The sequence below is a fragment of the Cucumis melo genome, chromosome 12, assembly GCF_025177605.1.
Source record: "Cucumis melo cultivar AY chromosome 12, USDA_Cmelo_AY_1.0, whole genome shotgun sequence".
Taxonomy (NCBI): domain Eukaryota; kingdom Viridiplantae; phylum Streptophyta; class Magnoliopsida; order Cucurbitales; family Cucurbitaceae; genus Cucumis; species Cucumis melo.
Genome location: NC_066868.1, coordinates 24,783,390 through 24,808,149, shown reverse-complemented (window position 1 = coordinate 24,808,149; position 24,760 = coordinate 24,783,390). Strand labels below are relative to the sequence as shown.

At 35.4% G+C, this 24,760-nt stretch overlaps 3 protein-coding genes and 1 long non-coding RNA gene across 14 annotated transcripts; 2 read left to right on the top strand and 2 right to left on the bottom strand.

The window, feature by feature from the left end:
* Positions 1–461: 461 nt before the first annotated feature.
* Positions 462–11,516, bottom strand: LOC103485380 (polyadenylate-binding protein RBP45). Of its 9 annotated transcripts, none has more exons than XM_051080050.1 (6): positions 11,019–11,481; positions 3,531–3,999; positions 1,460–1,515; positions 1,250–1,380; positions 1,025–1,124; positions 462–946 (listed from the first exon to the last, which is right to left on the bottom strand). In XM_051080050.1, the coding sequence occupies exons 1-6, from the start codon at positions 11,289–11,291 to the stop codon at positions 758–760; spliced, it is 1,218 nt and encodes a 405-aa protein (XP_050936007.1). In that variant the 5' UTR covers positions 11,292–11,481; the 3' UTR covers positions 462–757. The 9 variants fall into 9 exon arrangements, with proteins under 9 accessions (XP_050936007.1, XP_050936008.1, XP_050936009.1 ...); XM_051080051.1 differs by having other exon boundaries at positions 462–940; positions 11,019–11,480; XM_051080052.1 differs by having other exon boundaries at positions 462–940; positions 1,028–1,124; positions 11,019–11,479.
* A 1,052-nt stretch (positions 11,517–12,568) lies between these two features.
* LOC103485389 (15.4 kDa class V heat shock protein) lies at positions 12,569–13,514 on the top strand. Its single transcript, XM_008442954.3, has 2 exons — positions 12,569–12,897; positions 13,002–13,514. Exons 1-2 carry the CDS (start codon positions 12,774–12,776, stop codon positions 13,259–13,261), a joined length of 384 nt encoding a protein of 127 aa, XP_008441176.2. The 5' UTR covers positions 12,569–12,773; the 3' UTR covers positions 13,262–13,514.
* Positions 13,515–15,107: 1,593 nt separating this feature from the next.
* On the bottom strand, positions 15,108–24,623 carry LOC103489140 (uncharacterized). 3 transcript variants are annotated; one of them, XM_051080046.1, is made up of 21 exons: positions 23,863–24,623; positions 22,997–23,465; positions 22,821–22,906; positions 22,551–22,664; positions 22,271–22,459; positions 22,072–22,131; positions 21,845–21,901; positions 21,042–21,164; positions 20,801–20,917; positions 20,222–20,329; positions 19,996–20,131; positions 19,636–19,776; positions 18,829–18,999; positions 18,160–18,722; positions 17,812–17,989; positions 17,498–17,733; positions 16,721–16,910; positions 16,152–16,377; positions 15,898–16,053; positions 15,694–15,781; positions 15,108–15,370 (listed from the first exon to the last, which is right to left on the bottom strand). In XM_051080046.1, the coding sequence occupies exons 1-20, from the start codon at positions 24,559–24,561 to the stop codon at positions 15,700–15,702; spliced, it is 4,101 nt and encodes a 1,366-aa protein (XP_050936003.1). In that variant the 5' UTR covers positions 24,562–24,623; the 3' UTR covers positions 15,108–15,370; positions 15,694–15,699. The 3 variants fall into 3 exon arrangements, with proteins under 3 accessions (XP_050936003.1, XP_016901318.2, XP_050936004.1); XM_017045829.2 differs by having other exon boundaries at positions 15,108–15,781; XM_051080047.1 differs by lacking the exons at positions 15,108–15,370; positions 15,694–15,781; positions 15,898–16,053; positions 16,721–16,910 and having other exon boundaries at positions 16,247–16,377.
* On the top strand, positions 15,915–16,471 carry LOC127144295 (uncharacterized). Its single transcript, XR_007815928.1, has 2 exons — positions 15,915–16,063; positions 16,157–16,471. It is a non-coding gene; the product is annotated as an uncharacterized LOC127144295 (long non-coding RNA).
* Positions 24,624–24,760: the final 137 nt, after the last annotated feature.

Sequence of the window (24,760 nt, the reverse complement as noted above, 5' to 3'; positions counted from 1 at the left end):
CTCGTTATGAAAGTTATGAAGGAAATTTGAAAAAAACCTCAAAAAGAACATTTTGTTTTAGGAAATAAAACAAAATTAATTACTTCATTACCAAACATATATAGTTTCTGTTTTTAGTAAAACATAATTTTCAAAACAAAAAATTGAAATAGGTACCAAAATGGAACCTAAAGAATTGTCCCTTGGTAAATAAAATAATCAAAACCATTACCATCAAACATAAATTAACCGCAACAAAATCTTACAAATTAAATATGGATGAACAGTAGTAATCCCAAGTTAATACCACATGGAAAAGTGTTCATACCACAACCACACAGTTAAATAAAATAAGACAATAGTTGTTAGCACAAAAATAGAAACGTAAACAACAAAAAGAAAAGACAACCCCACAGCAGCCATAAATTTGCTAGGGATGAATTACTTGTCAGCGTTTAAATCAGTATAAAATGCAATGCTCATAAGCAAAGGCACAAAGCCTCCAGATTCTCTCATCAAAAGACCAAAAATGTAGTGATAGAAAATAAACGACACAGAGTCGTAATCAAACTTCTGCGGGATAACATAATAATAAATAAAAAAGAAAAAAGGATGTTTCATGCCATCAAAGAGTTTAGGTAGAACATAAAATAGGAAAAAGAGTTCTTCAGAATGGATGTGATGGGAGGGTGAAATAACTTTGCCAAAATCTTTAACCATCATAACCCCGGGAGATTCGGTCGGGAGCGGCCAGGGCAGAGTAAACAAAACTTTGAATCTACATGTATCCTCCTTGCTGCTGCTGCTGCGGTTGTTGTGGGGGAGGCTGCTGGTAATTTCCATACCCACCATAGCCACTGTAGAACATATTAGGGTCCTGAGGAGCTGGAGCATAGCTATAGTTTTCGTATCCTTGTCCATACCCGTAATAGCCACCTCCATTCCATTGGTTAGGGTCCGCCTGTGACTAAAAAGATGAGAATAATGAAAATTTGGAAACTATATCCAATAACCATCAACGGACACAAAAAGAGTACAATACTACAACCTGTTTATTTGAAGGACTACGTCCCCATGAAAGTCTAATGTTCTGTCCACCAATTTGCGTTCCATTCAACGCACGTAACGCTTCCTCAGCACAGTTTCTAATAACAAAATTGAAACAACCACCAAATGTGTCACCACCAATTCAGGAGAGATTAAGATGTTAGGGTACATTCTTCAGAACTACCAAGCTGTTTCGTATTTTTGAAAGAAACAAAATACAAACCTGTCAGAAAATTGAACAAAACCACATCGTTTGCCTACAGGTATCTTTACATGCACCAATTCCCCATATTGACCAAATACTTGTCTCAAGTGATCGTCTGTGACGTTAGCATCCAAATTGCCCACAAATATCTGCAATAGGATTTCAGAAGTTAGAAAACTCAAATAAAATTACATGACGAAAGGAAAAAAAAAAAGAAAAAGAACCCACAGTCGTATTGTTTGGATCATTCTCATTCTGAGCCCCTTGAGGATTCTGATATGAAGCTGCAATAGTAAAAAGTAAACCTAAATGAATTTGCTCTTTAACTTGAATTAACAAGTTCAGCAGTTGTTAAACACACAATATCAATTATTCTGCTACAGCCCAGCTTGCATAAATAATATACTTCGATGCAGTAAGCAATGTGTACTGAGAAATAAAAAACAGAAACCACAAGACCTGTAAAAGCACATGCTAAAGTGTGCTCCACTTATAACAAATCAACCTCCAACTAAATCATTTCATAGCTGGTTGGCTTAGACGGGCTGTTGAACGAGGCTCAATGCCAAATGTTGCATGTTCAAAGCCTCCAACAATAAAATTGAAACACGAGCAATTTTGAATTACAGAATCACACTGGTTTAAATGGTTTGATGCAACCTAAAGTCAGCCTCCTTGTAGGAAGGAAAACCAAAGGCAGTAGAGTAGTATAAGGGGCAACGTAGAAGTACTCATATTGTAAAATCACAAAGGAAACTAATATAACAAGAACTACAAATGATAGCCAAAAAGTTGGGGAATAGGACGCCCATTTTCACAAACAAAATTAAGAAAATCAAAAAATATATTTTAGAGTGGTATTAGTTGCAAAATAGCATAACTAGAAGACAAATACCAATTTCAACGTGTGCCCAAGAAATATAAAAGTAGACAGTTTTTTCATATTGAAGTTTTGACAATCCATAAAGGTAAAATCATGATTATCTAACATAGGAGTAAGGCTAGGTTTGAGAAAGGTTATAAAAACGTTGACCACCACACGGTTAGAATATAAAAAAATAAAACACGTTCATTCCAAACATAGAATGTAAATTTGGAAAACATAGAGAAACACAATTAGAAAACAAAGTGACATTATAAAGCTTTACATCGTAAAAAACTAGATATCACAACTAGTTCACCCAACTTCAGACTCAAGAAACCATATTATGCAATATTCAGAATCCAGCTCACTTGCACAACCATTCACATAGAAATGATACACACCATGAAACAAAGTGAAACAATTGATAGGATCTTACTTACAGAAGAGGTACAAAGAAAGTATACCTGAACATATCCATGTCCAAACCAAAACTTTAGACGATGAATGGAATATTTTAAAGGAATGACAAAATAGTAAGAAATAAGACTCCTAAGAACCCTAATAACCAGTAAGAAATAAGACTTTGTGCTGACCGAAATTCTTTTGCAGGTAATGGATTCGACACATAAATGAGATCCAATCATCAAATACTGAAAAGAAACAATAGGAAGGTAAAGCCAAATAACCCTAAATGTCAGGAGGAGAAGGACAAGCACAACCTAAGTGGCCAGCAATAGCCGCAAGACATATTGAAATTTCAATAAAGAAACAGGCTAAAGAACCTGCGTACCCTAAACTTAATAAAGAAAAAATAAAAACTTCCCACGGAATTAGACTGAAATACCAGGGAGAGAAAAAAATACCCATGCAGATGATAGGAAAAGGTAAACGTTGCAGAACTAAAGGTGAATTAAAAACCGTAGCATAAATATGCCACATAAAATGAAAGAGGTAAGACATTGGCGGGAAAAAAACTGACCTAAATGAAACAACGTACTAAAGGGTAAGCATGTCAGCTGAAATCAGTAGCGGACCCCAAGCTGACAGAGCATTTTGACACCCTGCTTAAAGAAAAGATGAGTTTTATAAGTTTATTAATTCTTCTTTATAGTAGTTAAAATGACCAAAGCTCGAATTGGAAGTACACGAAGGAAAGGCATGAAAGGCTACTATTCTTCCAAGGTATACGAGAGGGGAATTAAAATGCTAGAAAACTAGAAATAAAAGTAACGGAGAGGAGCTAAATCAGGACAGAAAATAAAGATTGGATTGCATCTTGCCATATGAGAGCAAAATGCATCCAAAAACACGAATCAGTAAACACAGACAGCACATCCATACAATGAATGAATGATGGAGAAGATATTCCATACAAAATTCGATGCCCTGTCTTTCATTTAAAATTTTCCAATTTGGGGAGGAATTCGTATTTACTTTTCGAAAACTGCTGACTGCCAGAAGTGTTCTTGTTAGCTGCTGGTCCGATTCGCATGGGTCTGGATGAACAATGAACACCATTCATCTCAGTCATTGCTCGCATTTGTTCAGACTCGTCCCCGAACTTAACAAATCCATAACCCTTGGTGCGTCCAGTGAGCCTATCGATCACAACTTTAGCACCCTTAACTGAGTTATAGCGTGCCCTAAATGTTTCTTGTAGCACATAATCAGTAACATCACCAGCCAAATCTCCCACAAAAATAGTGTAATCAGGAGAGTCATCTTGTCGCTTCTCCCCTGCTGATGCCCAGTTCAATCTAAAATTTTGTGCCCCATTGGGCATGGCGGTGCCATTATAAGTTTGAAGTACTCTTTCTGCAGCTGGACGAGTTAAAAACTCAATAAAACCGTAACCCTCGGACTGGCCGGTTTGCTTATTCCGAATCACTTTCACGGAGGAAACCTGCGGATATAAACAATCTCAATTATAAACAAGAAAAAAACAAAAGAAATGGAAACGATTCTTGTCTACCGAAATTACAATGCGGTGACATGTGTGGACACAAATCTTCAAGAAACCAACCTAATAATTAGAAAACTAAATCTTTTCCCAACAACAACGATAAAAATAAATAACAAAGACATAAACACACAAGATCTAAAGTGGGGTGGCGTTGGGTGACGTACCTCGCCAGTATGAGCAAAACAATTAAAGATATAGTTCTCGTCCATCCAGTACTGCAAGTCTCCGATCCAGAGCGTACGAACCTCATCCCCGTTGGCAGGTTGAGGGGGTTGGCCCTGTGGGGAACCGGCCTGTGGCTGCTGAGGCCACATCTGAGGGACAGGCTGAGGTTGCGGCGGCTGAGGGGGCATCATCATGTAAGGAGGTTGCTGTTGTTGGTACTGAGGGGCCTGGTGAGGCATGTTGTGAGGGGCAACACCAGGTGCAGGCTGCATCGTATGGTAATGGAGAAAGGGATAAAAGAATCTCCTTAACTGAGGAAAGAAGGAGAAAGAAGAGGAGAGTTTTGGGTGTCTCGTCTAGACAAAGAGAGAAACCCTAACCCTAGAAGCCAATAATGGGCGAAAAGGGAGGAAACAAAGAGAAGGGGACCGATGGGAATCGATTACATTTATCGATTAGATTTATCGTTTTAAAAATGGAAATAAAATAAAATAATTTTGTTTGATACGTTTTACTTATCCGAAACTCTAACGAGAGGTCTTCCACGTGAGATTCACTTATAAAAAAAAATGTTTTTTTTTTATTTTAATTTTTATTTTTGATTTATGGTTAAACATTTTGAGGCCTAATGAAGAGTAAAAAGGATTATGAAAAAAGAAATGGTTAATATAATCCTTGTTTGGAGAAGGAATACGAAGCGATTATGATAATTCTTGTTTGGAAAGGAACCGGTGGGAAGGAATATAAAGTTTTTTTTTTCTAAATTCGTATCGTAAATTCAATACACAAAATATTCATAATTTATTTACCAAAATTTGGAATTTTTATCGGAAAACATGTAAATTCTGAACGTTTTGTACTAAGGTTTTCGTGCCAAAAAATTAATGAATGTATTAAGCAAAAAGAAATTACATCTATTTTCTTTAAATTGATGTTGTAAGTGCAATATCGAGAATTGCGTATCATTAACAATCGATTGAAGTTAAACAGTAAAGGTCAACTATATTCTACGACTTTTATTTTGAAATATGGTATTAAATTAATAATAATAAATTTCTTAATTTTAAAAAATAATAATAAATATGTTAATTTAAAATAATAATAATGGCACACGCGTTGAGGAAGAAAGAAAATGATAAGGAATAAGGAGATTAAACATATTCCTTTAGATTATTTTGGTAGAGAAAGTAGTTACGTGTCAAATAAACTTGTAGGAAATTAATTTTTAGGTAGGTAGCCACCATGTATTGAATTATTTAGACTATGTTTCACTTTTTACTACTATATCAATTCATTGTTATTTTATATTACCTTAGCTATTTAATATAAGAGATGAGCCAAAACTCAACAAAGCCTAAGTCCATAAGACCCCTAAATAGAATAGGTAATCCTCCATTCGAGACATTCGACATAGATCCATAAATCATAATTTAGAAAATTCCTTTGAGCATCTATTCCAAACGAATCGTTGCATTTTCAACAAATTGAACACGTCCAACATGAGCCCGATCAACTAACATCTGTTTGTTCCTGAGAAGAAGAGGTCTTGGGTTCAAGTCACCCCACCCACTGACCCACATGTTGTACTTAAGAAGACATTTTCATAAAACTTTATAGTATATTCATCATATACGAAATGAAAATTGAACTTTTCAAAAACTTGAAGACTCTGACAAGTTGATCAACTATTTGTCATCAACAAATTGAAGATTGATCTTTTGAAAATTTTGAGGACTTCATAAAAATAATTGTTTTTTCACCATCTACAAATTGAAGATTGATCCTAAAAAAGATCAATACGTCCGACGACTGATATTAGAAGAAGATCAACAAGCTTAAAGATTGAAATTTATGTATTTGAGAGAAAGCACTAGAAGGTAAAAATTAGAGATTGCAACACTTGTATTATATACCAATAAAATCAAATTCATTTTCACACATTAAATTTATTTTGCTGAAATGTCGTGTAAACACAGTTTTTTCTATAAAAGAATAACAATAATGATAATTATAACGATAACAACAGCGTTAGTGTTTATGGATAGGATAAACTTTTGTTTACTGATTTGGATGTGTGCTCCTATATACATGCAGTGAATACAATTAAACAACACCAAACATAATCATATTGGACCTACTTTTCTAATTACCATTCCTTGAACAAGGGTAAAACTAGTCTTATTTTAATTGAAAAAAATAATTAAATAAAAGGTCCACCTACAGAATTTTAGTATGCTCCAATAACTCAAACAACTTTTTTGTTCTAAGGATTTTACAATGCATAATTGAATAAGTACTACAACCCAACTCAAGCAAAGAATAGTACATGAAAGTCTAGACAAAAATATTCGATCTTCCTAGAATTATAAGCTAACTAGGGGTAAGCATGATAGATCGAAAATTTGAGTCTGGTCGGTTTGAAAATGAAAGGGGTCGATCGGGATTAGTTTCAGAAAGTCTTAAATCAAGAATTTCCAAAAGCTATTTTATGTGTTAAATCGACTACACAAAAACCAACCGACCTTTACTCATCGATGTCAGGATCAATTTGACACTTTGATCGGTTTGAAGTCAACTTTGTCAAAACAACTCCGATCGACTAATGATCACCCTCTAAAACTAACGTATTCCAATCTCCAAGATACTTCCTTTCTTCTTTGAATGAAGAACTAATACTCTATGAAAATTCAATTTTTGTTAGGATTAATCACTTGTAGAAGACTTTAGACAAACATTATATTCTTTGGCATTGATCCAGAAAAAGGAAAATTGCAATTCGCATCATCGATCCAATTATATTTACGTATTTGTTAAAGGATGAGATTTAAACTTCACAATTCTATTTATGTATTTGTTAAAGGATGAAATTTAATCTCCAGCGAATTCATGTTTATACAAGGCACAAAATTGAATGTCAAGTTGGAATTAATCTAGTAATAGCATCAATTTCAATCAAACAGCGAACGTCTGGGTGGTTAGATGACAATTACCATTATACAGTAATACTACGAAAAAGTATAACAGATTCAAGCCAGAAAAAGTGAAATTGGGCAGACCAACAAGAGCAAGAACATAAGTAGTAAGTAGTTAACCCACGTACAGCCTTTAACAAGGACTTTAAGAAAATTACAAGATCATTCAACTCGCTACCATCATAGATATGATCATATGAAAAAACAAATAACACAACACGCAAAAAACTCTAACACCAAATACAACACACAACTGACATCAAGTCAACGGAGTCATACAGAATATTTGTTTAGAATAGATGAGAGAGTAACATCTCCAAAATCTTCTACAAATGACAAGCAGAAGTTTAGGGTCTCGTTCGAAGTGAGAGGTGAGGCAAAAGAAATAGAACTTGTCATCTACATATATCCACCTTGTTGCTGCGATGGCTGCTGTGCTGCTGGTTGCTGGTAGTTCCCATACCCACCATAGCCACTGTAGAACATGTTAGGGTCTTGGGCAGCTGGAGCATAGCTATAATTTTCATATCCTTGTCCATATCCATAATATCCTCCTCCACCTCCTCCTCCATTCCATTGATTAGGATCAGCCTGAGGCTGTAAATTTAAAATAGAGGTTTATAAAGCTATATTATTTGCTTTAATGAATACAAGAATATAAGTGAAGCACAGTACTAGTACCTGTTTGTTAGAAGGACTACGACCCCATGAAAGTCTAATGTTTTGCCCACCAATTTGGGTTCCATTCAACATGCGCAAAGCTTCCTCGGCGCAGCTTCTATAGTATTAAGAAAAACAAAATACAATTCTCATGAGCAAATGAACACCACATGATGGGAAGAAGGGCCGTAGGTGTCATGAAAGCTTTAGAAAACACTAACCTGTCTGAAAATTGAACAAAGCCACATCGCTTGCCTGCAGGAATCTTAACATGCACCAGCTCTCCATACTGACTGAATACTTGTCTCAAGTGCTCATCAGTGACATTAGAATCCAAATTTCCCACGAATATCTGAAACAAAATCAAATAATAACTCATAAATATGTCCATGAGATTATATTGCTATTGAAAATTACTGGAGTACCCACAGTTGTATTATTTGGATCGTTCTCATTCTGTGTGCCTGGAGGATTCTGGTATGAAGCTGCATTTGAAAATATTAAACTAAAATGACATCTTCTATCAACACGAACTAAAAAATCCAAAGTCATTTTTACCCAAGTCTTTATCATGTTGCATTATCGTTATGGTAAACAGTAGTAATGAAAAATAAAACCTAGATGCATGCAAACTAAAACAAGATAAATTCAAATGACTAGCAATCAAAATATCCATGAAAAAAACATCAATTCTTTAATTAGATGCAGAATTAAAACAGTCACATCCTGGTTGTAATGGCTATTACTGAACAAAGGAAATAATTAAATTATATATAATGGAGGGGGAGGGGACTAAACTCATGCGACACCTGCTAGGCTGCTTTTTTTTCTTATTCAAATGAAGATAACTTTAAATGATCTTAAAGTCTAAACAATGTGCCAGATTGATAATTAATTATTTCCTAAAAAATCCCATCGAACAGAAGCCCACCAAAATGTCAACATTCCAACTCTTCAAATTTTCCATATTTAATTATTGTCTCCTATCATTCACTGAGGTTTTCCCATTTTACGGCTCAAAGATGTAAGCCTCCTATTATTTCACAAAGGTGTAAGCTTTGAAGAACCTCAAAGCTTTCAGCTCATATCAATATGAAAACAATAACATGGAAACCGGATTATGAAGAATTAAAAAAAGACGTGCCAAACATAATGAATGCAAAATAACCAAGTGATTCATCATGGTGACCGACTAATTGAGAAAAATCTACATAATAATCCACGAGGAATTCAAGATCTAATGAACTAAAATAAAACAAATAGCCTCACCACCAACTTTTGACTTGAGGCAACCATAATATGCCATATTGGAAATTCTGCAGCGCACCACTATTTAGCCAATCAATCACATAAAATGATTCACACCAATAAATGGTATGAACATCAAGAAAAAAGACTAGAACCCATTAAATCAACAAAACCAATCAATACAATCCTAACTACAAGAAAGATACATACAGAGCATACTTGGATGTAAATAGATCCAACGCGATTGAAGAAGAATAGGATATTCCAAAGGAATGACTTAATGAAATACAGAGCGACACAATGAAAAGCTAGTAAGAAATGAAAATCCAGGCAGAACAAGAATTGTACCAAAATCTTTTGTAGGTAGATGATTTGTCTACAATAATGGAATCCAACCATCAAATACTGAAAATAAAACATAGAGTAAATCCCATAAACCCTAAATATTAGGAGGTGAAGGACAAGCTCAACCTATATGACCTACTGCAGTTGTAGAAGGAAAGTTCAGAATCAAACTATGCTATTCCAAATTCCCAGTTGCTGGAAATTTAAAAAAACCATCTAGCTAAAGAACCTAAGACAAGTGACCTAAACTTTAAAGAAACATAAAGGAATTAGAAGTTGTAAAATGCCAGGGAGAGAAAAAAGATACCCATGCAAATGAAAGGAAAAACTAAACGTTGCAGAACTAAAGGTGAATTAAAAACCGTAGCATAAATATGCCACATAAAAAGAAAGAGGTAAGACATTGGCGGAAAAAAAACTGACCTAAATGGAACAACGTACTAAAGGGTAAGCGTGTCAGCTGAAATCAGTAGCGGACCCCAAGCTGACAGAGCCTTTTGACACCCTGCTTAAAGAAAAGAGGAGTTTTATAAGTTTATTAATTCTTCTTCATAGTACTTAAAATGACCAAAGCTCGAATTGGAAGTACACGAAGGAAAAGGCATGAAAGGCTATTCTTCCAAGGTATACGAGAGGGGAATTAAAATGCTAGAAACTAGAAATAGAAGTAACGGAGAGGAGCTAAATCAGGACAGATAATAAAAGTTGCATTGCATCTTGCCATAATGAAAGCAAAATGAAACCCAACACACTAATCAGTAAACACAAACGGGCACATCCATATGATGAATGAATGACTGAGACGATATTCCAAACAAAATTCAATGCCCTGATTTTCATTTAAAACTTTCCAGCTTGGGGGGGAATTTGTATTTACTTTTCGAAAACTGCTGACTGCCAGAAGTGTTCTTGTTAGCTGCTGGTCCGATTCGCATGGGTCTGGATGAACAGTGAACACCATTCATCTCGGTCATAGCCCGAATTTGTTCAGACTCATCCCCAAATTTTACGAACCCATAACCCTTAGTCCGTCCAGTGAGCCTGTCGATCACAACTTTGGCACCCTTAACTGAGTTATAGCGTGCCCTAAATGTTTCTTGTAGCACATAATCAGTAACATCACCAGCCAAATCTCCCACAAAAATAGTGTAATCAGGAGAGTCATCTTGTCGCTTCTCCCCTGCTGATGCCCAGTTCAATCTAAAATTTTGTGCCCCATTGGGCATGGCGGTGCCATTATAAGTTTGAAGTACTCTTTCTGCAGCTGGACGAGTTAAAAACTCAATAAAACCGTAACCCTCGGACTGGCCGGTTTGCTTATTCCGAATCACTTTCACGGAGGAAACCTGCGGATATAAACAATCTCAATTATAAACAAGAAAAAACAAAAGAAATGGAAACGATTCTTGTCTACCGAAATTACAATGCGGTGACATGTGTGGACACAAATCTTCAAGAAACCAACCTAATAATTAGAAAACTAAATCTTTTCCCAACAACAACGACAAAAATAAATAACAAAGACATAAACACACAAGATCTAAAGTGGGGTGGCGTTGGGTGACGTACCTCGCCAGTATGAGCAAAACAATTAAAGATATAGTTCTCGTCCATCCAGTACTGCAAATCTCCGATCCAGAGCGTACGAACCTCATCCCCGTTGGCAGGTTGAGGGGGTTGGCCCTGTGGCGAACCAGCCTGCGGCTGTTGAGGCCACATCTGAGGGACAGGCTGGGCTTGCGGGGGCTGAGGCTGCATCATCATGTAAGGAGGTTGCTGTTGTTGGTACTGAGGGGCCTGGTGAGGCATGTTGTGAGGAGCAACACCAGGTGCAGGCTGCATCGTAATGGACAAAGGGACAAGAAAAGAAATCTGCTTAGTGTGGGGGAGAAGGAGAAAGAAGAAGAGAGTTTTGGGTGTGTCGTTCGGACAAAGAGAGAAACCCTAACCCTAGAAGCCGAGAATGGGCGAAAAGGGAGGAAAACAAAAGGAATGGGATCGGTAGGAATCGATTAGATTTATCGTTTTAGAAAAAAGGAAAGGGGGGGAAAGGAAATAAAATAGTTTTCTTTTTCTTTTTTAGTTAATCTGAAAGCTTTTGAGGCCGTGGTTTTACACAACATTGGGCCCCACCTCGAGGTCCAACGTCGTATTGACTCTCAATAATCCAACCAATCAAAAAACGGGCCCATCGTTGTCCAGATGGAAGCAACCTCACAGGAACACTTTTGTCTTTTACAAGACTTTGTTCAAATATCCAACAATGTCCTCAAAATCGTCTCTAAAAGGAAAAGAAAAAAAGGAATACTCCTCTCCCATCCCCATCCCCATCCCATTTGGGATGCCTTTTATCTTGCTGCCTTCGAGTTTATTAAAAGGTGCAGCTAGGTCAAGTTTTTTAAAAGTCAACGTCGTGTATATATATATATATATATATATATATATATATATCTTTTAGTATCTCTTTTTGTCCATATTTGTCGGCGAAATAACATTAGCGTATGATGTGTTGGAATAATAGGTTGTAGACAAACTCCATGTTTTATTTAGCCATTTTAAAACATGTTAGGGGGTCGGTATCCTGTAATTGAGATACGTTGTTTTGAGAAGACATGAAAACAATGACCTTTACATTTTAAATCATGTCATCTACTTGCATTGTTGTTTTGCTTCTCTTAAATTAGACCAATAAACATCCAAGTTCATGTGTAATTCAAATGGTATTGATCACACATGATCAATTTTGGTTAATTACGACAATATAATACAATGGTTAAGTTAAATCAACTTTTTTCGGTGTGAGAGAAAAAACAAAACTAAATCAAAGTTAAAAATTTGAAAATAAACAATGTTTCTAAAACTTTTAATAATTCAACTATCTTACTCACAAACGGTCAAGTTGAATATGAATTTTAGATTATATACATGATCGACATAATTTAAAATTTTTATATATTTTACTTTATTTTATTATATCTGAAAACACTTTTATAAAAATATCGAATTTTTCACCTTTCCATATACTTAAAAATATTAGATTCGTCGAGAATTACAATTACCATTTTCGTCTAAAATTGAGATTTGGACATTGAGTATTACCCGTAACCTCACCACTAGCTCTAGTTGGCAGTTGATGGAGGTCTTGAGAAAGGAACCACCAACATGCTATCGCTTTACCGAAAGTGCCCTCAAGGGCTGCTGCCGCAACTTGCAAAAAACACATCCAATGTTCGTTATATTTAAAGGTTGGAAAAGCACTTCAAAACCCTATCCATATTCTCACTAATCGATCAACCACCCCCGCCAACATCCTTCGCATCAACAATGGAGATTTCAATCTCTGATCCTCGTCCTCTTCTCTTTCCTTACTACCGTTACACCATTCCTCGTAATTACGTTCACTGGGTTCAAACCTCCGACTCTCATCTTTTCTCCGCCGATCTCCCTGGTACTTCCATTTTTCCTCCATTCATTCATCTCTACCCGCACTAAGTTTTCGTTTTAATTTATTAACCTTTTGTTTTCTTCCTTGTTCGTTAATTTGACGTGTAGGTGTTCGGAAGGAGGAGATAAAAGTGGAAGTTGAAGATTCGCGGTACCTGATCATTCGAACAGAGGCTGTGGATGGAGTTACGTCTCCGGCGAAGAGTTTCTCCAGGAAATTTCGGCTTCCGGTTATGGTTGATGTAGATGGAATTTCGGCTGGGTTTGAGAATGGAGTTTTGGAGATTACGGTACCCAGGTCGTCTTTTAGGAGAAGAGCTGTTGCTCATTCTCCTGATCAACTTCAACTTCTTGCTCGGGCTGCTTGATCGATCAATTAGAATTCGAGTTTGCTGCCCTCTGCTGCTTTCTATTATTGTCCACTTTTTCTTCTTTTGGTTGGTTGGAAAATTTAATGGATTAATTGTTGCTGGAAATGGAGAAATTTGAAGCTCTGTATTGATAATTTGTGATGAATAGGAAGAATTTATGTATCAACAAATTAAATTGTTGGGTTTACAAGTAGAAGTAAGTGTAGGATTGGATTGATCTCAATCAATGAAAACTGTCTCTCAACTTAAATCTGGACTGCTTGATGTTTATTCAAATATTTCTACGAGTTCCATGTCCACTTGATTATGATATTCATGGCATAAATTTGTTGAAAAGTTTATGTTAGATTATTGATTGATTTGAGTTAGAGGTAAATTTAATTGTATAACATAATCAACGGATAAAACACGACTTTTTATGTTCATGAATACGATGGAGCAGCCTTCTTGGAGGGAGAAAACATCTAATATTTTTTATTTTACACCACTTTGTACATTACCGAGGAGATGGAGTTTTTTTCGTCGAAAAAGAGAGACAAGTTTTTTTTCTTGATGCTTTGACACCACTTGAATTATATAATAATGAATTTGATTCACCCACTAGTTGAAGAAACCGACAGATATTTTGTTTTTTCTTTTATATATAAAAATAACTTTCTTAGAAAAAAATATTTCTATGTAGAAAATAGAGAATATAAAATACCCAAAGTTATAAGTTATGAACTTTTAAGAATTACCATGTAAGATATAGAATTAATTGTTTTTAAGTAGAACTTCAAGTCATATTTTACTTATTTTTTAAAACGAGGCTTTAATTTTTAAATTACTAGACATAATTTTTATTCACTTACGGTCTTTATTGAAATTTATTGAAATTTACAAAATCTGTTGAATATATCATTGTGGTATTAAACATAAATTTGAAATTATGAGATGCTATTCTATAGTTGTAAAATTGGGAGTCTTGTGATATAAATTAAAATTTAGGAAACTATTAAACACAATTGACAGTTACAAAAGTTCAAGGATTAAACTCGTAATTTAGTATATTTTTTTTCTTGTAAAATTATTGATGTTACAAAATTGTAATGATAAAACTTCAAATCATTGCATTGTGAATATCTTTGGCAAGTTGATAACCTCTCCTTAAAAAGTAACGCTATTGTTTTTTTAGTGAAAGCATACCAACGTTTTTAAAAAACTAAACCAAAAGTAGAAAAATGTAATTTAAATAATGCAAACACATCTTTAATAAATTTACAAATATTTTAGGAGAATGGAAAAAAAAAAAACATACATTTAAAAGATCAAAATACTGAAAATAAAATAGGCATGAAGATCGATGGATTAGTGTAAATGACATGATTGTTAAAAATATTTATAAAATATAGCAAAATTTTAGATTTTGCCAACGACATCAATTTGTAATAGATCTAAGATTAATTAGATTTCGACTTCTTAAGTACCACTTTGGGACGAAGGATTGGACTTTCCATCTGTACGATAAAATGTCATGTCAACTACATTAAGTTAAGTTTATGTTGGTGATACCAAATTAAATATTAATTATTAAATGAAGTTTAAATTGACATTTCATACCGATGGTAAATTGAAATATGTTTATATCAAACAAATGTTATTTTGAAATGGTCTAATAAATTTACTATTATATATTAATAGATTTCATATCAACAACTTTTATTAATGTTTATAAATCTTATGTTTTGTCAACATTTTAATTTATTATGTTATATTTAAACGTACTTCCATTTAAAAGTTAGATACTGAATACAATTAATAACAAAAGTCCAACGTTCCAGCTCAGAGGTAAAAAGAGGTTAAATTTGTAATCTAATCAATACTTAAATATATTGGCAAATTTCACTACTTTTGCTGAAAAGATTTGGAACAATATTTTTCTAAAAGATCTATAAAACGCCACAACTTGCCTCTATATTTTATTGAAACTGATAACTTTAACAAGAATCAATGCCCTTTTGGACTTCAGAAGGCACCAACTAGCTGCAGCATCAAAATCGAAGTCTGATATTTTGGAGTCCCATAAGCCAATCGACTATTCAATCAAAATTTGCGGTGGGTATCTCCCTAAACAAAAAAAGCTACAACATGTGACTTCTCATAATTGTGGCCACACATGCAACCAATCACATCACCACTACCAATTCACTACTAAATATCTCAAAGACAAACAAATCAGTAACAAGGTTACAGAACAACTGTCAAGGAGTTCTGGATTGTGCATAAATTATGCACACCAAGTATGTTCTTGTTAATCTGTACACTATGATTTGAATATACATCTCTTACTCTCCATGTTAAGGTTTAAAACTCAAAAATCATTTCCCACACAACAAATATGTGAATGTTAGTAGTTAGGTTTAGCACACAAATTTAATGGTGACCGTTACCGTTTGTTAAGTTGTCAACTTCAGAAGTTCAACAGCTTCTTTCAATCGTCTCTCTATGTTCTCTCTCCCATCAAGACCCCTAGCAGTCCTACAATAAGAATAGTGGGATTGAAATATTCAGCACACGGATAAAAAGAAGAACAAAAAAGAAAGGAATAGCAATGAGTACGCGGTTGAGTCAAATTCCTTGAGCTAGAGTCTTACCTCTTCTCGTTGTATGCCTTTCTCGTAAGTTCCTCCGCAAGGCTGTTGAGTCGCTTTAAATGGCCACTTGACTTGCGCACTGCTTCAATGCCTTTTTCATTTCTGCAGATCATCTTCAGAACTTCAGAGGCGATAAAGAAGCCATCCTCCTTATTCCTGAATACAAGTTGTTGACAGATAACACTTAGTTATAATGAAAAAAACTAAATTATTCTTATCACGATGTTCTAATTTAAAAAATTATCTTGACAAACCTTAGGAGCTCCCAGAGAAGAATTTCTACGGATCCATGGGTATCAATTAGCACTTCAATAAGATGGGGATAACGTGATAAATTTCTTAAAGTAGAGAGCGCGTGCTTCAGGACTTCCTGATCAGGTATGCTTCGGCTGACTGACCGAATGAGCTTCAGCAAAGTGCTAATAGCTCCAGCACCAACAAGGGTTTCGCAGCATTTTTGAGAATGTCCTGTCGCCATATCTACAAAAGCAGATTTGTACACCAAATATTTATTTTCAGTCAAATGATAAATGATAAGGCATATTCAGGAAAAAGTAAGTGAAAATTGCTAGGAGATCTTAATTTGGTGCAATTGTTTTCTTAAATAGCCTGCTCACTATAGAATTTCATACTTCATCCATGAACTGCCAAATTTAACTCATTGGTAGTCCTTGCTTTTAACACCTTGAATATAAATTCTGTAGTTCACGGGCCATACAAATGCGTAAAGCAGAAATATAAACTAGATTAACTGTATTTCACATAAGCAAGGACAGCCGCAACATGCGTATGGGATACAAATTATCATCGACATATTACATACCTAAAGTTGCACAAGTATGAAGAATGCCTCTAACACTTCTCATGCTTAGCAATTCTGAAAGTGCTACAACTAATCTGTTTATAATACGCTTGCCATCATCCACATTTGCAGCAGAATTTTGCACTCTTAAGCACAGGTCTCCTAACTGCCCTCTTGATCTTTTCCTTGCTAAGTAACCTTTCCAGTGTGACTATCAAATTCCAGGAAAGATAAAATTTAGAAAGAGGTACACATCATTTCAAAATTGGAGTGATCTTTTATGTAGATCTTGGGTTTCAGAGTCTTGACAGTTTTTCCGCTAAATAGCTATTCCAATCACACTTTTGTCATTGTCATTATTGAGAGAGCAACATGAAAGTTAAAATCAAGATGATGACCTAGTGTGTGTGTGTGTTTATGTCTTTTTATATATTAATAATTATCATTGATTCAGCACTTTGCCTCAGCGGCAGCCTCATACTGCAAGTAACCCCTCATTCTTTCCATTGATTTACCGACTTTTGTTCTTCACATTCCAAATCCTTCATCCCTTCAGGCTTCAGCTCATTGAGTAGAAGATCGTTTGAGTGAAATTTGAAGCTCCTAGCATATGGTTTTTCAAAGAGCATACACTACAATATCTACTAAGAGTCCGATAGATTAAATAAATAGACAAGTCATCACAATGCTAGGAGTGAAGACTGATCTAGCAACTTCTACACTTCTCCACTGTCGTGTGAACTCTTTTGACTGCATATAACTGATAAAACGTTAAACAATAAAGAACTAGACACTTACTTGGATCAAAACAATCTGTTGTCTCTCTGTAGCAGCCCTTCGCCTAGATATCCATCCTCTGATATGAGACTGGATGACGATTATGGACCTTGATCTTGATCTAAGCAATAAAACTCCCTTCCACCACCGTTGCAGTTTTAGAATTGAACCTAAAACTAACTTCAACTCAAACATCTTGCAGCTGCATCTGGAGAAATTGCCACTGTGAAACGTTGAACGAAGTTCAGAAGCGGCGCCTAAACAATAAAGTGGAGTGAGAAATGGAATTAAAACAATACAATGCTATCATTGAACGTGTAGACTAGACACAATACCTAAGAGCTTCATTCGAGTAATTTGTCCTCTTAAGAGTCTTTGAATTTCTATAGCTGCATGTCTCTGCCTATGAAATGCCATACGAGCAATCTTGCATCGCATAGCAGTCTGGATCTTTATGACGGATTCTCTCTGCTGCAAAAATTCTTTCCGTGCCAGCCAACGACGCCAAAAATTCTATATCAATCAAACAATGCACATCATTTATATATGTTAAACATTTCATATTTGCATAGGAAAAAAGAAACACATTTTAAAACATAAATAGAACGTTCAAGAATTGAAATAAATGGATCAAGTATATCATGTCAAGATAGTCATATCAGACGTTGCTATAAAAAACTTACTTGAACTAGAATAATAAGACGCCTCTGCCTATGACCTTCTCTCCTGGCAATCCATCCACGAATTGAAGATTGAATTACAATGGCAAATGTCACAACATTCTTGTTATATGTATATTCTTTCCGACATCTTAACATACGGATATTTTTCTGAATTACTATTGTCGCCATCCTTAGACTTAGAAACTTCCTTCTCAACAACCCACCACGAAAATAGCTTTGAATTTGAATGGCAGCAAGGTTTTCATTACAGAATACTTCACTTTCCACTACAACCTTGTTCAATATAGGACACTCCTCAGCAACTACTTGAAGTTCAGGTGTTTCTTTTATTTGATCAATAATGCCAATTTCTTCATCTGCGATTGAAGCTATGTTTAGATGAGTTACTGCACGGCCATGTCTGTCCGAAGATGCTACTTCTCTGCTAACTTGGTTTTTTCTAATCATCCAATTCCTCATTGCTCGTTGAATACATATTGCGGACCTTCGTAAAGTCAAGAGGTCACGTCTGTCTACTGTGAGTGTGCTATATCTCCCAACAATTTCAAGCTGTTTCGGTCTTTCTGTATCATCAATACAACAGTAGATTTGATGATGGTGAATTTTAAAATATTCGACCATCTTAACTACATATTTAGAAACAATCTAACCAAATACAAAATACCATACCACATGAAAGTGAACGAGGAGCATCTGGTTCTGTACAAGCCAATTTTCGCCTCCTATTTAACCATGCTTTGATAAATCTTTGTAAGAAGGAAATCTGATTCATCAAATTAATAAACTTGCGACGTTCAACCAACCTCCTGTAATATGATTGAATAATTCTAGCAGCATCTTCTGCAAAATTTAACAGAAGAATTCCAGTGACCACAAAAACAAAAATAAAAGTCCAATTCTTATGTCAAGTCAATCACGACTTTCCTTCTTGTTGCATTCTCGTTCTAAAAACTTTCAGAAGGTTCTTTTTTACACTCAGACTTGTAATAATTAACTGAACAATTGTGTCACATCGTATTCATTTGAGTTTTTTGTAATGTGTATCTAGCATGTATTTAACAGTTAGGACCACAATTAGTATTTAAAGTATAAAGCGAAAATGAATATTAAAATATAAGAACCAAATAAATGAAATGCTGAATTTCAATGAAGAAATAAGATTAAACCTCGTAATAAATAAATAAAAAATGAGGAGAAAGGATAATTAGCATCCTATGTTCAGGGAACTGTTTAAAACAGTCGCGCACGGTCCTAGTTCCAATAGAAGCAAAAGCATCACTGTTTATTGAAACAAAAGAGTTAAGGAAAAGAAAAAAAATACATAATGATATCAGACCAGTTCAAATTTTCTGAAATCAACGAACATTTAAAGATTAAGAATCCATCAGTCAACGAAGAAGACAATGGATTGACTAACAAAAAGTATACGATTAACTGAATTACAATCAAGTAACAAATAGGTAACATCCCAATTACCTCTTTGCTTCTGGTTCCTCTGCTTTCCTGATGGAAGGAATAATGAAGAGGCGTCTGGCTTTGAAAAGGATTTCTTGTTCTGTTCAACCATATCCTGCCACCATGCCCGAATAGTCTTGAACTTTTCGGCACCATCTGTTTCTGAAGGAAACACCAAAATTTTAAGGCGAAAAAGAGTATGCTCAAAAGCACTGATTTCATGCTAATCGTATCCTTCCTTAAAGAGCAAGAATGGATCAAATTAAAAAACATGTAAATGAATTATGCAACATGTACCAAGTCAAGTGCATGTATGTCTATGTCATAAAAAGAAGCAAAATATTCACTTCGTAAACATGAAATCAGAGTAAAAGAGGCAACCTCCAGTATTCTGCACATCAAATCCTTCAATATTCGGCACGGCCACTGAATTCAAAACATACTGCCTGGAACAGAAATGTATTTTATTTGGGCTTTGACAATCGCAGTCCAATAGTTTATGGAAATTCAGTTGATCCTGTAAAAAGGAACCAATGTGTTTCAAATTATGAAACATGGAACGAACAAGAAGGAATCCAATTACAACGTGAGCATGTGGAAACATTACCACGCTTTTCTTCACAATCAATTCTGATGCGAGGAAAGTCAACAAAATTATTACACTGCGGTCACTACATGCACCACCATACTCGAGTATATCACTAATTTTCAGAATCTGTTACAAGAAATATAGTAATAAATACTTGTTCCTTATGATACTTGTATGACAGATGGACACAATTGAATAATACGAGAAAACTGCCAATTTGTATCAAACTAATAACTCTCAAGCCGTAACAACTGATTGTTTCGACTACATCACACAACAAAACACCGCGTTATATCTCAACTTTTAATTTACAAATGCGCACATATATGAGTCCCATGTATCAGAATCTCAAGGCATTTGTTCATTTCCAGCATCGTTTTATCCATCACGAATATAGAAACATCTAATAGGACGTTGCTTAGAATGCCTATATCTATAAACAATCTCTTAAAAAAAGCCCCTTCTATTTAGTTTTCCATTGTCTCATGCTTCACAAAACACTGTTTTTGATCCAAGAGCTTAAGTCCTAGACTATATCGTACCTTAGTGAGATTCACCTTAAAAAAAAAAGCTGAATACATTTGTAAAAATACTAACCTCAGGAAAATCTCCCAACAGTGATGCCAATTTTTGCAGTAATATGAAATTGTGAGCTGCGTCTGAACAATGAGTAACAGACATGATCGATTCTTCACCATTCGTTTTCTGAGGATCCTGCATCCAGATGAATAAATTAAGGTAAGGCACAAACAAAGCAATCCATAAAATAATGGAACGAGTTCGACACCTATCTAATTAGAAATCAAGTAGAATGTTGTAACTAGATGAATGGCACAACCTTTGAAGAGATAGAACAGTGAAGATCTTTGCGGAAGTAGTAATCAAGTAGGCACCATATTGCTTTTCCATCGACCAAAGAAGAAAAGCTGCTAATTTTTATATCATAGTTCTCGCAGACCACCTGAAGCAATAGATTTTCCATGTTTAATCAGGACGTATAGGTTTCTGAATTGCGAGAATTTAACAATTTGAAATGGTTAATAAAGCAGTCCAGGATAAGAACTAGTTCGATCAACTCCTTGCAATGAGAAAGAGTCGATACTTTCCCATACACTAAATCTTTGTGAAATTGAAACAGGTTGAAAACAACCATAGAGGAGAAGGTTTCCTCAATCCAATAACAACCTCGTAAATAGAACGTCTTCATAAATTCACGTATTTGAAGTTTGAATAAGTGAGCAATGAAAAAAAACAAAATGAAAGTCTTTGCAAATTGCTTTCCCCTGTACTAAATCTTTATCACCCTAGTCAGCAGAATTGAAATTATTTATAGCAGTGAAATTATTCTCGTATTGGTTAATACGCCCTATGTATCTGCTTTCACAACTTTACTAATTGCTAAATACCTTTCACGAGACGTACACATGAAAGTTATCTTGAAAATTGGAATGAATAGTATGGAAAAATGCTTATAAATTCCAAGAGTTGATCTGGGTAAATGAGGAAAATAATTACATACTTCTCCGCAAAACAGTAGAACATGGCTTCAGTTTGCATTAAGGGGAATAAATGCACCATGATAATGCTTATTGTAGTTGTAATTTAATGATTAACGAAAGAGGATGAGACTGAAAGCAATACCTGGATCCAATTCAAAATAACTTCCAAGGGTGTGGATTTGTCAATTTCAGATTTTTCCTGATGGATGGAAAAGAGTGAGAAGGTGTGAATATAATTCATTTTTCTGAAAAAAGAATCTAATAAAGAAAACATAATAGAATCGGACGTTAAATAATAACAAAGTAAACAACGTCTGTATTGAGACTGAAGACGCCTTTAAAAGTCTAACAAAGAACTATAATACTGACCACCCCACGAATTTTGCAGACTTCTTCAACTAGAAGGTTTTTGTTGACTATGAGAGGCAACTGCATTTTGTATGTGAAAGAAAATAAGTCATGATTTTCGGACATGAGAGCTAAAAGAACAATCAACTCATTGACAATCAATTACACATTACACAAACAAGTTGAGTGATTATCATGGAAAAGCTAGAAATTAAAATACCTGAAGATGAACAAACATGTTAGAGAGCAAAGAAAGGACCATTTCCTTCTCTCCGTTAGCAATATCATCTTCCACAATTATCATTCCATCCTCATCACATAATGCTACACCAGCCTGCTTAAGATACTGCACAGCCTTGGCACAGTTTGCCAAGTTCTTCTTATGATTATCTGATGGAACTACAATTTTCTGAAAGCAGAATTAGAGCAAAATTAAGAAAAAGGGAGAAAAAGTGACTGTTACTAAGAGCTGTATTTTCATGAATGAAAAATGGCACTACCGTCAGAATGGAATAGTCATTAAGCAAAAGTTGAATGGCTCTGCACAGTCGGACACCGTCTTGGATGTCTACGAATAAATCGGTAATTTTGAAGTCGTATTCAGAAATGGGACACTGCAGGGACATAAAAAATTTACACCAAGTCACCCAACAAGGGTAAGCATTATTCAATTAGTTGCAGTCAACTACAACAGCTCTTGATGTTTTAGGTCCGAGGGATAAGTATTCAGGTTAAAATGCTCATCAAGTCATGAAGTATAGAACAACTACCTGAGCGTAAGATACTTTATACCCCATAATCACCAAATGTGCTAGCAGATTACCTTCTCCATGCATTACATCTGATGATAGGAAATCTAATTGCACCAAGAGAAAAACAAAACTTATACTCCACTTCCAAACCAATAGAATTATGGGAAAAAATGGGTGGAGCAATTGTTAATTACCATTAATCATTTGACGACTTGATTTGATGACAGATTGCACAAGGAACAGCAAAGGAGAACCCCCATCCACGCCATCGATACCATAATCCAGCGGAAGGCTGCTCTGGCACTTGGCTTTATCAAGAATAAGAACTAGCAATAAAAACCTTTTCAGAATAATATTACCCATGGCTTCATAATATCCCGGTCTATATAAACCCTCAACCATCCGGTTATAAGAATATGCCTTCGCCAGACCAGAATGAGAAAAAAACTGCTTCCCGAGGACCATTTTCAGAAATGCATTATCTTGTTCAGAGTTCACTTCTTCAGTAGACAGCAAAGAATCACCACCAAATATGACGTATAATCCAATGTGAAGCCAAACTGGATTATAAGCCATAAGGATCCTCGTGGCGCTCTCCTTCAGTCTAACATCAGTTATGATGGGACAATGGGCCTTCATTTTTAACCTTCCGTCATCAATATTCTGAGAGACAGCAGAATATTGGAAATTCCGAAATTTTTAGAAGAACCCATGTTTTGTTGATAGCGTAAAAGAGATATAATCTAATTATCTTGTTCAAGCATTAAAAATCAACATAAGGTTCAAGTTTATTAACAGTGCAAACTACATCTTCATTGTGATTGCAATATCACCTCATTTGTGGCAAGAATTTGGACTAATCTATTACAACTGAAGGTTGCAACTAAGCAAGCCTCCATTTACTCAACATAATACGGTACGAATATATTTCTAAATTTGGATCGAAGTTAATCGAGCTAAAATGGTGAGAACGTTGCTCTAAATTCTAATCGCTATTTGTAGTAACCAAGCCAAAGAAAAGGGGAAATATAATGGAAAAATGATATAATTGAAGCCGAACCTTAGCCACTTGAGCCATGATGTCCAGAGTATCCTTACAATTATTCGAGCTCAAGTAAACCCGCATTCGTTGCGTCAAATCATCAAAGCTGCACACATCTTTCAACGACTCCCTCAACTTCACATACCTCGAATTCGAAAACTCAACTTCGTTTTCAGCGACATTGTCACTTGGAAATCTCCACGACAAGTCTCTCTGCCTCTTCGGACATCGCCACCCCATATCAACTCCCACGGTAGGACAACTATTGAAATCCCTCTTTCGATTCCCCCGCGATCCCGTGCAACATCCATCGCCACCCACAGGCCAATCGCAGCCGCAAGATCTCGGATTCTCAAACAAGAAATTAAGCCAAACCGTGAGAGAATTAGCTAAAGATTTCAGAGATTGTTCCTTCTTCACCTGAACCTTGCGAGAGGATTGCGATTGCTCAAGTTCAAAAGCTTTGAGTTTGCGAGAGGCCTTGGACCGAGCAGCAGAGGAGGAAGGAGCGAGAGAAGGGCGTGGACGACGAAGTGTGGAAGAAACGAGAGGAGTTCTCTTAGAAGCAGTAAAGAAAGGTTGACATGGAGATTGAAGAGTGGAAATGCGGGATTGGCGTTTGGGGGTTTTGAAGTTTGAGATGTCTTTGAAAATGGAAGAGGGAGGAGGTTTGAAAGGTGAAGGAGAAGGAGAAGGTAATTCTTCTTCTACTTCCATGGCTGTTTCTCTTCAACTTTGATTTGAATTTTGAAGGAGAAAGAGAACGAAGTTGCTGAGTTTTTGTGTTTGAATTCAAAATGCGAGGGAGAGAGACATAGCGTTTGTTATAAATACGACGATATAACTTTTTTTCTTTAAATTACAATTTTACCCCTATACTTTAATGTTGTTTATTATTTATTTTCTCATATATATA